Source organism: Adelges cooleyi, unplaced genomic scaffold (genome assembly GCF_023614345.1).
Source record: "Adelges cooleyi isolate 19-005CV unplaced genomic scaffold, UGA_ACOO_1.1 ACOO_flye_CR_arks_rails_tigmint_CR_PRNA_15, whole genome shotgun sequence".
Classification (NCBI taxonomy): Eukaryota; Metazoa; Arthropoda; class Insecta; order Hemiptera; family Adelgidae; genus Adelges; species Adelges cooleyi.
Window position 1 is genome coordinate 325,015 of NW_026095806.1, and position 13,808 is coordinate 338,822.

A 13,808-nucleotide genomic window follows, 5' to 3' on the forward strand; every position below is an offset into this window, starting at 1 on the left:
TTACCTCCTCATGAACTCCATTGAATATATAAATACAATAATCAACAATCAACGGGATCTTGTTAATGATATGTCACTTGATAGAATGGAAACTTTCCAAAGCAATTTGTCAGAAGTTGAAAAAGCATTAAACACATACACTGAGATGTCTTGCGTGGTTCAGTCAGATACGGATATAAGTAATGAGGCTCCCCAAAATTTGCAGGAGATAGAGAGTCAACTCGATGAAAAAATAAACCATATTATACAAACTGTGTTTCCAAATTTGGGTTTAAATGAATCCCACTTTGGAGCACTATTGTTAGAGTGAGTCGGGAATTTCAGATTAATACAATGTCTGTAATTTTAATACATCTCAGTGTAATCTTATTATTTTATTAAACACTATTATATTTTCACATTCAAATTAACAATAAGGTATTTGTGTTATATTTCCAGTTATGTATAAGTTTATAATTGGTAAATTTCTTATGAAATAGCTAACTACACTTGCTTTTTAATTATTTCTTTATGTATAATGTGGAATTTTGCAAGCCTTATTGTGTCCTTAACTGTTCTTGGAGTATTTAATTTTGAAATGTATGTACTTAAAAATATTTTACAATAAAACACGTTTTCGAATCTTAGTTTGGTATAAAATATTGTTTATATAGGTCATCTAATTATTTTGATTTAAAGTGTTTTCAGGAGCATTAAATATATTTGAAGACCAATCCAATTGTAGGGATAAATATAACCTATTGTTTTTAAATATTTTAATCTAAACGTTGGTATATGTTATTTAAATCAGGTAATTATTTATTGTTATAAATTTTATTGTACATTATATAGATTATATTATAAGCTGTTAACGTTGTGTTAATCAATCATTGAAGAAAGTCGTTTTTTTTAACTAATAGATTTTCGAGACGCCTGACTTTTGCAAAGGTAGGCTACTAAAATTAGTGCACATATATGTTGTGTATTTATTGTTAAATGTAAAACAAAGTAAGAACATTTCGAGTGAATGATCATACTAATATGCTGTATTTCTATTTACTAAAATAATGATATTTCTAAAACCTTAGATACTCAGATATTAAAATAATAATTAACAAAAAAAAAATCTTACAAACGTTTATACTTAGTAAATGCAAGATTGTATGTAAATTATAATTTGTCTTTTTTTAAACGCTTAGATTTTAAACCGTTGTACTTTCTTAAGTAATTTCTTAATTAAATTCATACTTTTGTACCTACTGTAGTACCGCCCAGGGCTATAATATAAGAATATATGTTGAAATAGCACTTAGCAAAGTAATAATTTCACGGTACATGAATTCGTGTACTATATTATTATCAGTCAATAATTAGAGTCACCTGTATCATTAGTGGTTTTTGTCAATTGTAATATTAGGTGTTGGAATATTAACAACTGTAACAATTATCTATATTACATTTTTCATCGATACAACGATTACTTATGTAAGTAACGCATCCTTGTCTTCTATGTAAGCAAGCAGTTAAGGTTGATTGAAGATTTTTCACCAGTATGTTTGGAATGAATACTAGAATTATGTAGGTGAATTAATAGAGATAGTGGATTAGAGATAATAGATTGCAGGACATATCCATTTATTCTTTCGAGTGACAGAAGGACATTAAAATTGAGAATATAATCTAAAAAGTTGGCCTTTTCTAATATTTGTTTTCAGAAAACTGAGATAATTTTACATGAAAGTTCAACTCCGGGTTTTCCATAAAAACAAAAAAACAAAACAGGTGAATTTCATAGTAATACAAATAGTTGAAATAATTTTGTGTAAAAATAAGACAATTTTTTGTTCGAGTACTGACAAATGTTTATTTGTTTTTAAAACTATTATAGGATTTCTGATTACGGTTAAAATTAGAACGAGTCGCAGGTGCAGAGGCCTCTTAGACAAGAGAGAGAGAGAGAGAGAGAGAGAGAGAGAGAGTAAAATCAATTTATAACAGTTAATGGTATAGCTTAGTACATCACTCGGTTAATTATAGCTGTTAACGACGTTGCCGATTTGTGATGTTTTCAGTAGATATATTAAAACAACCTAAAATGTAATCACAAAATAACATATTTTATAGCTGTAAATTTGCCAAAAATTATTTAAAAACATTTCCAGTGTAAAATACTCAAAATATTATTTGTTTTTGTTTTTAATCACACAAATATTAAGTACAAACAAACCAGAATTTCTAATTTTTATTCTTGCCATTAGCTTGTGTAGGCGTGTACGGACTGAACTCAGCTACATCAAAATCGGCATAAGTCATATCACTGGTGTCCGGTGCCAGAGGGGTTTTCAAGTATTCTTCGAGCTTTGCCCGTTTTTGTTCTTCGGTCATGTTTTTGTAGTTCTCATAGATTTTGCTCATGTGAGGGTTTATTGTAGAATTAGTAGATGCGTTGGAATTGTTTTCTCGATCCATTGCAAAGAATATTATGTATTTTTCCTATTCAATTGTTTTGCACGAATTTGGATTTCTAAAACAAAAAAAATTACACAATATCTAATTTGAAGAAAAACTACATTTCTACAATTAAATAAACCTCAAACTACCGAACGTTAGATTTCTATTTACATACAAATTAAAAACGGTTTCGCGTTGAATAAATCGTTTGTGTCCAATGTTACTATTACTTGTTACTTACTAATAAATACTCATTGTAATTCATACTCAGGATGTTGATTTTACATCAGAAGTACATCCATAGTTGTGTTTAAATGAAACGTAAGTATTAAGCAGTTGCAAAAATACATTCATGCATGTAGTGTGTAAAATAAACAAGACAGAACAGCGGGCTAAGTAGGCGTGTTAAACGCATTAATTACATATTCAATGTACATAAATACTCACACGTTACTGAATAATGATTATGTTGGTGTTGTCTGTTGCCCATAAACAAACCCGTTGAGTACCTACTGCTCCAATATACTTGACTACGTTATTTTCGATGGCCTGAAAATTGCGCGTTTACAGCCACACCACTAGTTGTTGTGTTAAACTGTGGTCCTGTTATAGCGTTAGCTGTCAATGGAAGCTCACTGTTGCAACAGTGTTATAGAATATCAAGTAGGGATACCGTGTAATCGCTTGTCCTTGAATATTTTACATGTACCATATGCCTACATAATAATTATTATTAAGTAGGGCCACGAATTCAAATGGTAAACGTACGTCGTTGGCAATATTACAATGTAGCCGCTATAGTCGACTTTAGCTCAATAATACAGTTCCGACGGACAATAGGTCGGATAAAACGCATGATAATTAAAAAAAAGTTAACAATGGAAAATTGTAAAACAAAATATTATGTGTGTCCAAGCCAACGACGACCCAAGCGGTTGAGGCATTTGTGTTTACATTTTACACCGGCGACTTTTAACTGGAAAGTGGCATTCAAAATTTGCATTTAAAAAAAACAACAAAAGTTTGTACTTAAAAAAAAAACATTTAATTGAATGTATTGTAGGTTTTCGCGGTAAAATACTTAAAATTACATTAAATGTTTAAAAATTAGTGTCAACTGTTTTTTACATAATATACAAAACGTTTTTTTTTTTTGTATATGAAAATAAAATGAAAAATCCCAAAAATACAAATTATTGTAATTATTAAGAAAATTCGAAATTTTGTTTTTTGATTTCCTAAAACTTATTTTGATAAAAACCTCAACCAAGAAAAACACAAAATGTTTCAATTTGGGTGCCCAACTAATTTATTTTATTCGTTTTAAGTTTTATTCAACATCAATTAAGAATTAACTTTTATTTAACTTTCTGTTTCAGTTAACAGTTTGATCTATTTTTTTTATTTTTTTATTATGTTAAATTCTGTAGTAGATTTAATTATTTTTTAGCTTCGATGCTATAGATAAAAAGGTATTTTAAGATTTTTTTTTTTTTATTATGTGACCGCCTAAGTTTTTTAAAGTAGAGTTTAATTCTCAATCTCGAGCCCATTAAATGGAACTTTTGGGCCTTTTTTTGGAATCTTTTGCAAAGTAATATCGTAAAGCTTCTCGGATGTAAAACCAAAAAACTAGAGCAGGGAAGAAGACAGAGGTAAATGTAGAGGATACTATAGCATAACTTTTCTTGGGAAAAAAAAGACATTAGAGCAAAAGTGGTACTGACTCTTAATCCAGTAATCCAGACTCTTCAACACGCACACACAGGCATATTAGACTTAGAGTAAGACATAGACGGTTATGTTAGGTTAGGTTAGGTTAGGTTAGGTTAGGTTAGGTTAGGTTGGGTTAGGTTAGGTTAAGTAAGGTTAGGTTAGGACGGCGAGGTGAGTGTGTGGGCAGATTACAACTAATACGCTTTGCCCCTTGGGAAAGTAGTAAGTAAGAACACTGTAAAGTAACATAACAACGGTTTTTAATAGAACAAAAACAAAAAAAAAACATAAATATAGACTACTAAGTGTCCGTTACAAGATCAAGACAGTGCGTTTAAGTATGTTGTTTGTTCAGTCTTGTTGGTAGCGACCGTAGTGATGAGGGTGGACGGCATGGTGTTCGTGGTGAACGTGTGCGTTGAAACCGTTGTGCTTGTCCGCCGTGTAAGTCACTTTCCGGACACGACCGTCCGGTTCGACCAGACTGTATTCGCCATGGACCACGTCGCCTTCACGTTCCTCGGCCTGATGCTTAACGTCACCGGTGTGCGGGTCTTTGACTCCATACTTGAACTTATAATGCGGCGGGGCCTGAGTCAGAGAAAAAAAATTATAAACCAACCTTCATCGGTGTCCTAGCCATATTCAAACACCAAGGATTTTAAAACTCATTTTTTTTTTTTCGTAAGAGGTTTAATATTACTAATAGCAAACGCCCCGTGGAACTGAACCAATGTAAATGTACCTTCTTTGGCTGAGCTGTTGTGAGTAATGGTGTACTTACATAGTAGTCGTGTCCGTCGTGATGAGTGTTGTGAAACTTAGGATGATAGGCTGCGTACGAAGTGGCGTCGTGTTCGGCCAGAGTCAGCGCCACGAGAGCGGTTAAAGCGACGAAAACCAGCTGAAAATAATAATGAAAAATACTTCATTAAGTTAGTAGTGGCAATCAACACACATTTAAGTAAAACGGCAAGTGAAGTACAGAGTTTCTTGCGCAACGTAATTATGGGAATTTTAATTTGTACAATGTAGAAACGCATACAAGAATAGCCAAACAATTATTTACAACCATTTTCTATTGAAAATTAAAAAAAAAAAAAATAGTAAACCAAGTACCGTATACATATTTTGTTTCTACAGAAAGTACAATTAAAGCGTTAATGTAAAATTAATTGGTTAAGTTAATCGAAATTAGATATTATTTTTATGAGAGAAAAATCAATAATTTTATATTTATGCAAAGTACTGCAAGTGCAGATATGTTACTTAACTATAACCGGTATACCAAATAGGTACTCACTTGGAATGTGTTGGCCATTGTTTTTTTGACAGTTTTTTTATCTCGCTGAACTGAATGCAAACCGTATCCTGGTCTGGACGGAACTGATGATCGTGGAAAGGTCCGACCAGTGTATTTATAGTGGATCGACAAGTCCTCCAAGACTTGTGTCGGATATTTTCTCAACGCTTTTCACTGCAGTTTTAACCTCTGCGGTCCATTTCCGCTCCGGCAGTTTGGTCTGACGAAAAATCAGAAGGTTAGTCGGTGGTTTTCCATCACATACTCTACCGAGCACGTCTGATTTTTAATTTTTTTTTGCAATATTTGGACTTAGCCCGTCATAATATGGCCCACGACATAAAGTGAAAGATCATGTGATGTGTTTTTCTGGGACAACGTTTTCTGTATTTTGCAAGGTCTCTCGAGGTCGGCGGACAAGAGATTAGCAATTAATTATTATTAACAAGTAGTCGCCTCATTGGCTGTGTTTGGTTTACATTAATAATGGTTAAAATATTTCTGATACAAAAGAGAATTATTTCACTGTGAGAAACATCATATATATATATATAAATATTTTAAATAAACTATCAATTAAAAAATAATCATTATAACCGTTCTTTAAGTACATTTTTATAAGTATATCTATATATATATACTTAACTACAACTACAGAAAATTTAAACTTAGTACCAAAAATATATAACAATTTAATTTAAATCAATTGAAAGAATATAAAATTTGAACTATTAAATGTTTAATAACTTTTCTTCAGCAACATTTAATTAATTCAATTCAAGTATACTGAAGTATATTCATAATAAAATCTATGTCAACATTTTTGTTTCACTAATTTTTATAATTATTTTAATTGGCCGTATTTAACTTATTATATATAGTTGACATATTTTTAATTAAATATGACACAATGCATTGGTGTAACCCTGGCCGTCACGCCTTTTTGATTTTTATGGGAATTTCAAATAAACGGCCCAGAACGTACAATAGGTAAACCATACTTCTATTATTATTATTGTACACCAGCCGAGTAAAAAAATTATGGTAATTGACAAAACTTTTGTCAAATTCATTACTGACGCGCTTCAAATTAATCACATCTACTACTATGAAAATATTAAAAATAACAAATTTAGAAACCAAGGCCGTATATTATAAAGTGCATATTAACAAATTTATTTTAGGCATCTATAATTGGCGATATAATATGTTATTTCTAAGCTGAAATTTTAAATTTATTTCATTGCCTATAGTTTTAACAGTGTTCAAAAAATGAACGCGTTCACATTCTTTAGAAAAATAAACACATTCATATAAATTATCTTCTATATATATATATAAACTAATGTACGTCTGTCTGTCCTTTATGCATTACTACACCATAGGATATATAAGGATTATTAAAACTAATACCCCAAATTCAGACTCTCGCAGTGGTCATTTTTTATGGTCACTGTTTTATGGTTCAGTTTTTTTTTAAAAATATCAATTGACGTGGAGAATATCCTTCTTGGATATTTTTTTATTAAGATAAGTCAATTCAAGTATAAATCATGGATGAAAAAATGGCATGATTAATGGCAAGGTTATTTAAAAAAAAACATGTGCGTGTCGTTTATTGTAAAGCTCTATAAATTATAAAATGTCTATAGAAAAATAGCATTATCACATTTCCCTATTACTGTAAAAAAAATACAATGGATTCGCAAAACAAATAATCCGCTTCTAGTAGTTACATTTTACAGTTAAATTTGTAAAAAAAAAAATAAATAAATAAATAAATAACAATGTTATTTTTTTTATAACGCTAAAATCGTTATTCCTAAAAATTAATGCAGTTTGTTCCTCAGAAAAGAAATGAAATACTTAGCGGTTTAAAGAGACTTAATCAGGTTATACTTACATCATAATTGGAAGGAGACCAATTTTGAAAAATAATTTATGTGATTTTTTAAATATTTATTAATTATATAATATAACATATTGCAATTTTTAAGTGTATCGCAAGTCAAAATCTAAGGGGTTTTGTGTAGGCAACTTAATCAGCATCGCCAATTAAACAACACCATTCAATAACAAAGTAAATATACCTATTATAAGCTACTAAGTATATTTAATCTAGTTTTAATCTATATTTTAAAAACTAAAAAATACATTTTCTTAGCACATAATGCAACATATATTGCATTAAGTATTAAAAAAACAATTATTATACAAGTTAAGTGATGATGTTTTACAAAAATAATTTAAATCAATTTCTTATAAGCACAAGCAAACTACTTTCTTTTTGTCGATAGAACATTAACGTTATCCACTTCTTCAATTATACAAATTTCTCATTGAAAAACTAGTTTCAACACCAGCACATTGATGCTTAAAAAAGTTATTGGTAATCAATATAATTTTAAACGTAAGCTTTAACTAAAAAAGACAAGTAAATTACAAAAAATATTTTACAAATACAATTACAAATGTAATTTCTTCTGTATACAAATTTAATGTATTCTTTTCTTGGTCTTCTGAATCATCCTGGTCTCATTTTTTTAAAACATTTTAATTTTTTATCCATCCCTACTGTTGGAAATTAAAAAAAACCGAAATGAGTTACCACACATTGCATTGCTGGCCTTTGTTCTTGTACAATGCAAGTTTGAAATTGTGTAACGACTTTACATTTAGTTTACAGTTACCTAATTAAGTGCAAATTCCTCCTTGTACACACTCGCATCTCATTAAGGAAGTACCTAGGATAACAGCTGGACATATAAATTTGAAAAACTGAATGTAATTGTCCAAGTAAGCCTGTTCTAATGTATTTTTTCATTTTTTTTAAAAATGTTATCAATTATTTATTACTCATATCCAAAAACAATTACCAATTCAACACAAAGCGTGTCGTTTTGTTTTCAAATTTCCATTATGTAAGTTTAAAAAAACCTGTTTGTTTGGTGGCCAACCGCCTGGCAACGAACCAACGGAATCCATATAGTGTCCAAAAACAGTTTTATTAAGTATAATAATACAGCCAAGTGCTGTTTTTCCGTACGAATCAACTGACTTAAACTTTAACACACACCTACAGCTTGATGGAACTTGACAAATTTGTAATTACCACAGTTGTTGTGGTTAAAACTAAAAAATAAAAACCATTGTATATTTTAAGCAAAAAAATACCTTTTATTTAATACAAAATAATATGATGAGCAATTGCGAAAGAAAAATATGTACAAAACGGAATACAAAAGTGCGCGAAGACATAAATAAGTATAAATTCGAAGATCTATGTTTGGCTTTACAATACAGCAACACACGAGGAATATTAAACCGGGTTACAATCCTCAAACGTTTGTAAAATCAGAACAAAAAAAAGTTAAAATACAACAGCGAACACACACACACACAAAAAAAAAGAAATACACGAGTACAAGTATAAAATGATAAAGTAAGAAGTATAGCGAACAATTTTGATTAAAATGAAAAAACATTAACATTTTTTTTTTAAAATTAGTATAACATCATGATGGTGAGTATTATTATATTTTTAGTAAGCGCCTAGCATAATAATATTATGTTGGAGATCATTGTCGAAGCGAAGGGTAGTGCACGAAGTCGTAGTGTAATATCATAAAGGATTAAAAAAAACTAATAAGAAAGTCAGAAAGAGAATGTGAAAACAATAGAGAAAAAATACATTGGGAATGTCGATTAATATTATATATAAAAAAAAAAAAATACTTAACACGATTATAAATCATACCTGATTCATGCATTTTGTTTTGCTTTTTTTGATTTGCTATAAAAATACTTATTGTTACTTACATTAAATACTTATTGCTTATTAATTAGCGTTATTTTTTGTATATAAAAACTTCGGTAACTCGCCCGGGAAACGTGGTAGGGCCGGTTAGGTTAGATCCTAACCTAACCTAACCGGTAACGTAAACGGTACGTTGGCCGGTTAACGGCGGTAACCGTGGTAGAGGGGTGAGTGGTGAGCGGGCACCGTGGCCGGGTGGTGAGCGTGGCCGGACTTGTGGACGACCGCGTTGAAACCGTTGTGGTCGTCGGCGGTGTACGTCACTTTGCGGGTGGTGCCGTCCGGTTCGACCAGACTGTATTCGCCCTTTACAACGTCGCCGTCTCTCTCTTCCCATTGGTCCTTAACGTCGCCGGTGTGGTAGTCTTTGACGCCGTAGTTGAAAGAGTACTTGGGCGGCGACTGAAATACAAAAAACAAACAGACATTTCAGTAAACGGTCCGAGTTGCTCGCGTCCCGCACACTCACGTAGTAGTCCACTGGTTTCGAGTAGCTCGGGTAGTCGGTGTGGTAAGTGCTGGCCGCCGAGTAAGCGGGGTAAGCCGAATAAGACGGGTAGTCGTACGACACGGCCGGCGCGGCATAGCCGCCGTGGTAAGCGGCGCGGTGAGCCAGGTAACTTCCACAGGCCACGTGCAGGAGGAGGGCGGCTAATGTGCACTGTGAACAGTATCAATCCATTAGATCGATCGATTAGGCGAAGCAGGGCAACGCCACATTGCAGCTTTCCTAAACTTAGACACTAGGAGTTTCCAAAAAATTTTCAGAAAAAAAAAACCTGTATTTTGATTCTCAAATGTTTCCTCGTTTTCAGCAACTCCATTTTTGTCCAACATTATGAGAAACCTATTAGACACTTTGACACGGTGGATGGAAGTTGCAGACGAAACCGGTTTTATAGCGGCACAAGCGACTTCTATGATTGGACTTTTGCGAACCGCCTTGATAAGGCCATATATTAAACCCATTATGAATGAATGACATAAGCCACGCCTATCAAATATTCTACGTTGAAGTAACAGCCATTTCCAAAGATATGAAATTAATTTCTTGTCATTTCAACCCTTTCAGACATGAGTTTAATTTAAATTTTAAAACAAATACATATGAAATTCGTAAAGCAAAAAGATAATAGTGGACTACCAATACAATACGACTATTGGCCACTCTTTTTGAAGGCGTTTGGATCAGTTTCTGCGCAACGTTTGGTTAGGAAGCTAACCTAACCATCAAGTCTAGTAGAACATTTAAAAGGTAAGGAAGAAAACAACGTAAAAAAATGATCTCGACTCAACGTAGGTGTCGTTCGGAAAAGGTTGGCCAATTCGAAACTGTGTCGCGGAACGGATCGTGCGTCCCGATCTAGGCACGCGATACCGACCACATGTACCTAGTTTTATAATCGATAGTGCCGGCGTATAATATTGTACCTACTCGGGTGTAGGCTGCATGTTGTGCGTAATCGGTAAAGGATCGACGAAAATGCAGCGCAGTCGTGCCCGCGTCGATCGGTCGGATTTATCGACTCGGGTGTGCGATCACGACGGACGAAAATAAATAAATAATAATTATTAAAAAAAAAAAAAAAACCAGCCGACCCGACCATTTTCACGACGACGACGCGACGACGGTTACACGATATGCGTGAAAAACGATTTCGGCCGGCGATGCGCGGTGAATCGCGGATTAAATGCGTCCAACGATAAATCATCGCGTTGCGCAATCCGTGTGCCGCACAATTAACGTTGGCTATGATTTTTTTTCCCTCAAAAATAACAGACAATAATAACGTGTGCGCGGCTAAAACGATTAGCGCGCGTAACCCGCCATCGAATAAACACACACACACCGGACAAAACGATCACGTGCCATGACGGCCAAGATAATAATAAGCAATAATAGTAGACCTATATGTTATTTATTATACGTACAGTGTGTAAAAGGCCAAAGAGTTTCTGATTAATAAGCGCTAAAGCACAAAAGTTGGCCGAGACACTTCATTTATGCATGTAAGCTCATCAAGTTGTATTATAAAATCGTATTATCAAATTGTATTATATTATACTACCCGCAAAAGAGAACCATAAATAATAGAAGCCCATAAAATCATGATTAAAAAGAAAATAACAGTTTAAAAAAAACTAAAATAGTTGTCAAAGCTTTAATTTCAACACTCCATTATTTTTTATTTTTGTATAAAACTCTAAATTGAATCGAATTTACAATAAAAAAAAAAAACATTTGACCAACATTAGTCCAGTGGATTGATTTAAACGGGACTGAGCCAATCGCACTCATTTGTTCGGGGCCCTATCTAGAGCGCTTCAGAGATAACTGACTAGTTAATTTATTTTAAAAAACCCTTTTTTTACATATTTTTAATTTAAGTTATGATTTATGAACTGCAAATAAGTCCCATCTAAGTGCCCAGTTACCGTACACTGTTGGATAGTAAAGTTTTTTTTTTATACAGGGTGATCCATCTAATGTAAGACATCCATTTTCTCGGAAAATATGAATATTTTGAGAGTTATTTTTTTCGTATACCTACTTGTAGGTATACCTTTTTTAATACTTTGAACATTTTTATTTCATCTTTTGTACGTAAAACAAACACGGACTTAGTTTTTTTCCAATTGGAGCTTATGTTTTTAATTCCATAGATATGTAGACAAAAAATGATAAAAATTTTAGTATTTGAATTTTGAATTTTTATCAATCTGTTCGTTGTCTATAACTTTGTACAGATATTACTTTTCCCAGGAATTTTTCAACTGTCCAAAAAAAAAAACAGTAGCCCATAAAATTCTTATTTATGTTTGCATTATCCAATAGGTGATAACAGCGGAAATGATACACAATAAAATGTGCCGAGATTCCCATGTTGCTGTTCTCCTCATCTACCTATTCAAACACAGTGACGGCTACTGTTTGTTTTTTTTTTGACAACCGGAGAAATAGGGCGAAATGTAACAATTTTACATACTCGTAGCAAACGGATTGATGAAAATTAAAAATTCAAACGCTAAATTTGTTTAAACATATTTGTCTGCAAATGGAGTTAAAAAAATGGGTTTCCATTTGAGAAAACAAAGTCTTTAATTGTTTGACGTAAAAATTATGCATTGTAAAAAATGTCTAAGTATTGGAAAAATATAGTAAAATGTGTACCTAAAGTAGGTATAGGAAAAAATGTGTATGAAGTAGAGTCAAGGTGTGATATAACAAAGATTGAACTTACCTGTAAGAACGCCATTTTCGTGTGATTCGTGAAGTTTGCGCGGTATAACACTATGTTGAGACAAAGTTGGAACACTCGGTCGGCAAACTTGTTCTGTGATAATGTGTATATGTGTGTGTGTGTGACGGTACACCTGGAACACTGTCGGGATCGGTATGACCTGTACGACGGGCCGTCCGGTGCATTTATACCAAAGGGCGAAAGCGGCGCTCCCCACACTGGCCGGCGCCTCATTGGCCGGCCGGCCATCCGCGTGCGTCCGCGGTCATTCCGGGCGCATTGTTGTTTCTTTGAAAACCATTGCGGCTACGTTCGCCCACAATAATCGGTGTTGTTATACCCATATCTATGTACGTTTACTTGTAATTATTTTGGTTTTTTTTTTATTTTATTGTCAGATCAAAATCCAATTTTAAGCCTTGGACTAAATACTTGGACGGTGCAACGACAAACGGTCCCACCGTACCGAGTCCTCGGCGCACGTGCTCACCTCCAGTATCCTTCTGTTAGTCCTAGCCAAAATCGAGACAACAATACCGAGTGATTAATCCATTAATTCATTAATTAATAATTATTGATAAAATACTCGTTTTCTCTTAAAATAATTGCAATTTTGTAGGTTTTCTTTTTGGAGTTCTTTGGACTTCTTTTAGTTTATGTTGTTTTACAATAAAAACATCATTCAAATATTGACATCTTTTTAATTTTTCCAGAGCTCAATCGACTTTAAACGGTAACGTAAATAATTAACTTTTAAAACAAGGTAAAAAAAAAATTGCTGGAAATGTCGACTGACCGAAAACCATTTTCGGATAGTTAATTTTAAAGTTACTAAGCTTGAATTTAGAAAGGGAAGTGGAGTGATGCGTGCAGATATAACACAACAGACGTGATTCTTTATAAGTCTATTAATGTGTTTACACAAAACGATTAAAACTAAGTTTATGTAATGTGCATTCAACTTATCTATTATTACACATGCAGTGTACATTTTTATGGTAAAATTGTTAAAATTATTTAAACGAAAAATGTCTAATTAAAATATGAATTTGACCCTTTTTTTTGGAGTTCATAATACTTATTACTTTTAACACAATCTGGTAAAAATAGCATATAGTATATTTGTTGTATACAGTTGCACTGTTCTATCTTAATTGCGTTAATACTGATAACAATTTGTTAAAAATGTGTCCATTATAATGAAGTCCTCATTAAAAAAAAAATAATAATAATAACAATACCAACCCTCTAGTCCAAATATTACTATTCAGAATTGTAACTTCTTCTTCAAACTTAAATT

At 32.6% G+C, this 13,808-nt stretch overlaps 2 protein-coding genes and 1 long non-coding RNA gene across 3 annotated transcripts; all 3 read right to left on the reverse strand.

Annotated features, from left to right (window-relative positions):
• Positions 1–1,938: 1,938 nt before the first annotated feature.
• LOC126848027 (uncharacterized) lies at positions 1,939–3,059 on the reverse strand. Its single transcript, XR_007687198.1, has 3 exons — positions 2,878–3,059; positions 2,207–2,503; positions 1,939–2,069 (listed from the first exon to the last, which is right to left on the reverse strand). It is a non-coding gene; the product is annotated as an uncharacterized LOC126848027 (long non-coding RNA).
• Positions 3,060–4,389: 1,330 nt separating this feature from the next.
• On the reverse strand, positions 4,390–5,546 carry LOC126848016 (cuticle protein 19-like). The gene is made up of 3 exons (XM_050588519.1): positions 5,450–5,546; positions 4,931–5,050; positions 4,390–4,737 (listed from the first exon to the last, which is right to left on the reverse strand). Exons 1-3 carry the CDS (start codon positions 5,465–5,467, stop codon positions 4,498–4,500), a joined length of 378 nt encoding a protein of 125 aa, XP_050444476.1. The 5' UTR covers positions 5,468–5,546; the 3' UTR covers positions 4,390–4,497.
• A 3,059-nt stretch (positions 5,547–8,605) lies between these two features.
• On the reverse strand, positions 8,606–12,656 carry LOC126848015 (cuticle protein 19-like). The gene is made up of 3 exons (XM_050588518.1): positions 12,509–12,656; positions 9,736–9,927; positions 8,606–9,668 (listed from the first exon to the last, which is right to left on the reverse strand). The coding sequence occupies exons 1-3, from the start codon at positions 12,521–12,523 to the stop codon at positions 9,408–9,410; spliced, it is 468 nt and encodes a 155-aa protein (XP_050444475.1). The 5' UTR covers positions 12,524–12,656; the 3' UTR covers positions 8,606–9,407.
• Positions 12,657–13,808: the final 1,152 nt, after the last annotated feature.

Excerpts from the sequence above, each read along its gene's own strand:
- LOC126848016 (XM_050588519.1), bottom strand. Across the intron at positions 4,738-4,930 it reads ACGACGGACACGACTACTAT|GCCCCGCCGCATTATAAGTT; the intron begins GTAAGTACACCA and ends TCTCTGACTCAG.
- LOC126848015 (XM_050588518.1), bottom strand. Across the intron at positions 9,669-9,735 it reads CGAAACCAGTGGACTACTAC|TCGCCGCCCAAGTACTCTTT; the intron begins GTGAGTGTGCGG and ends TTTGTATTTCAG.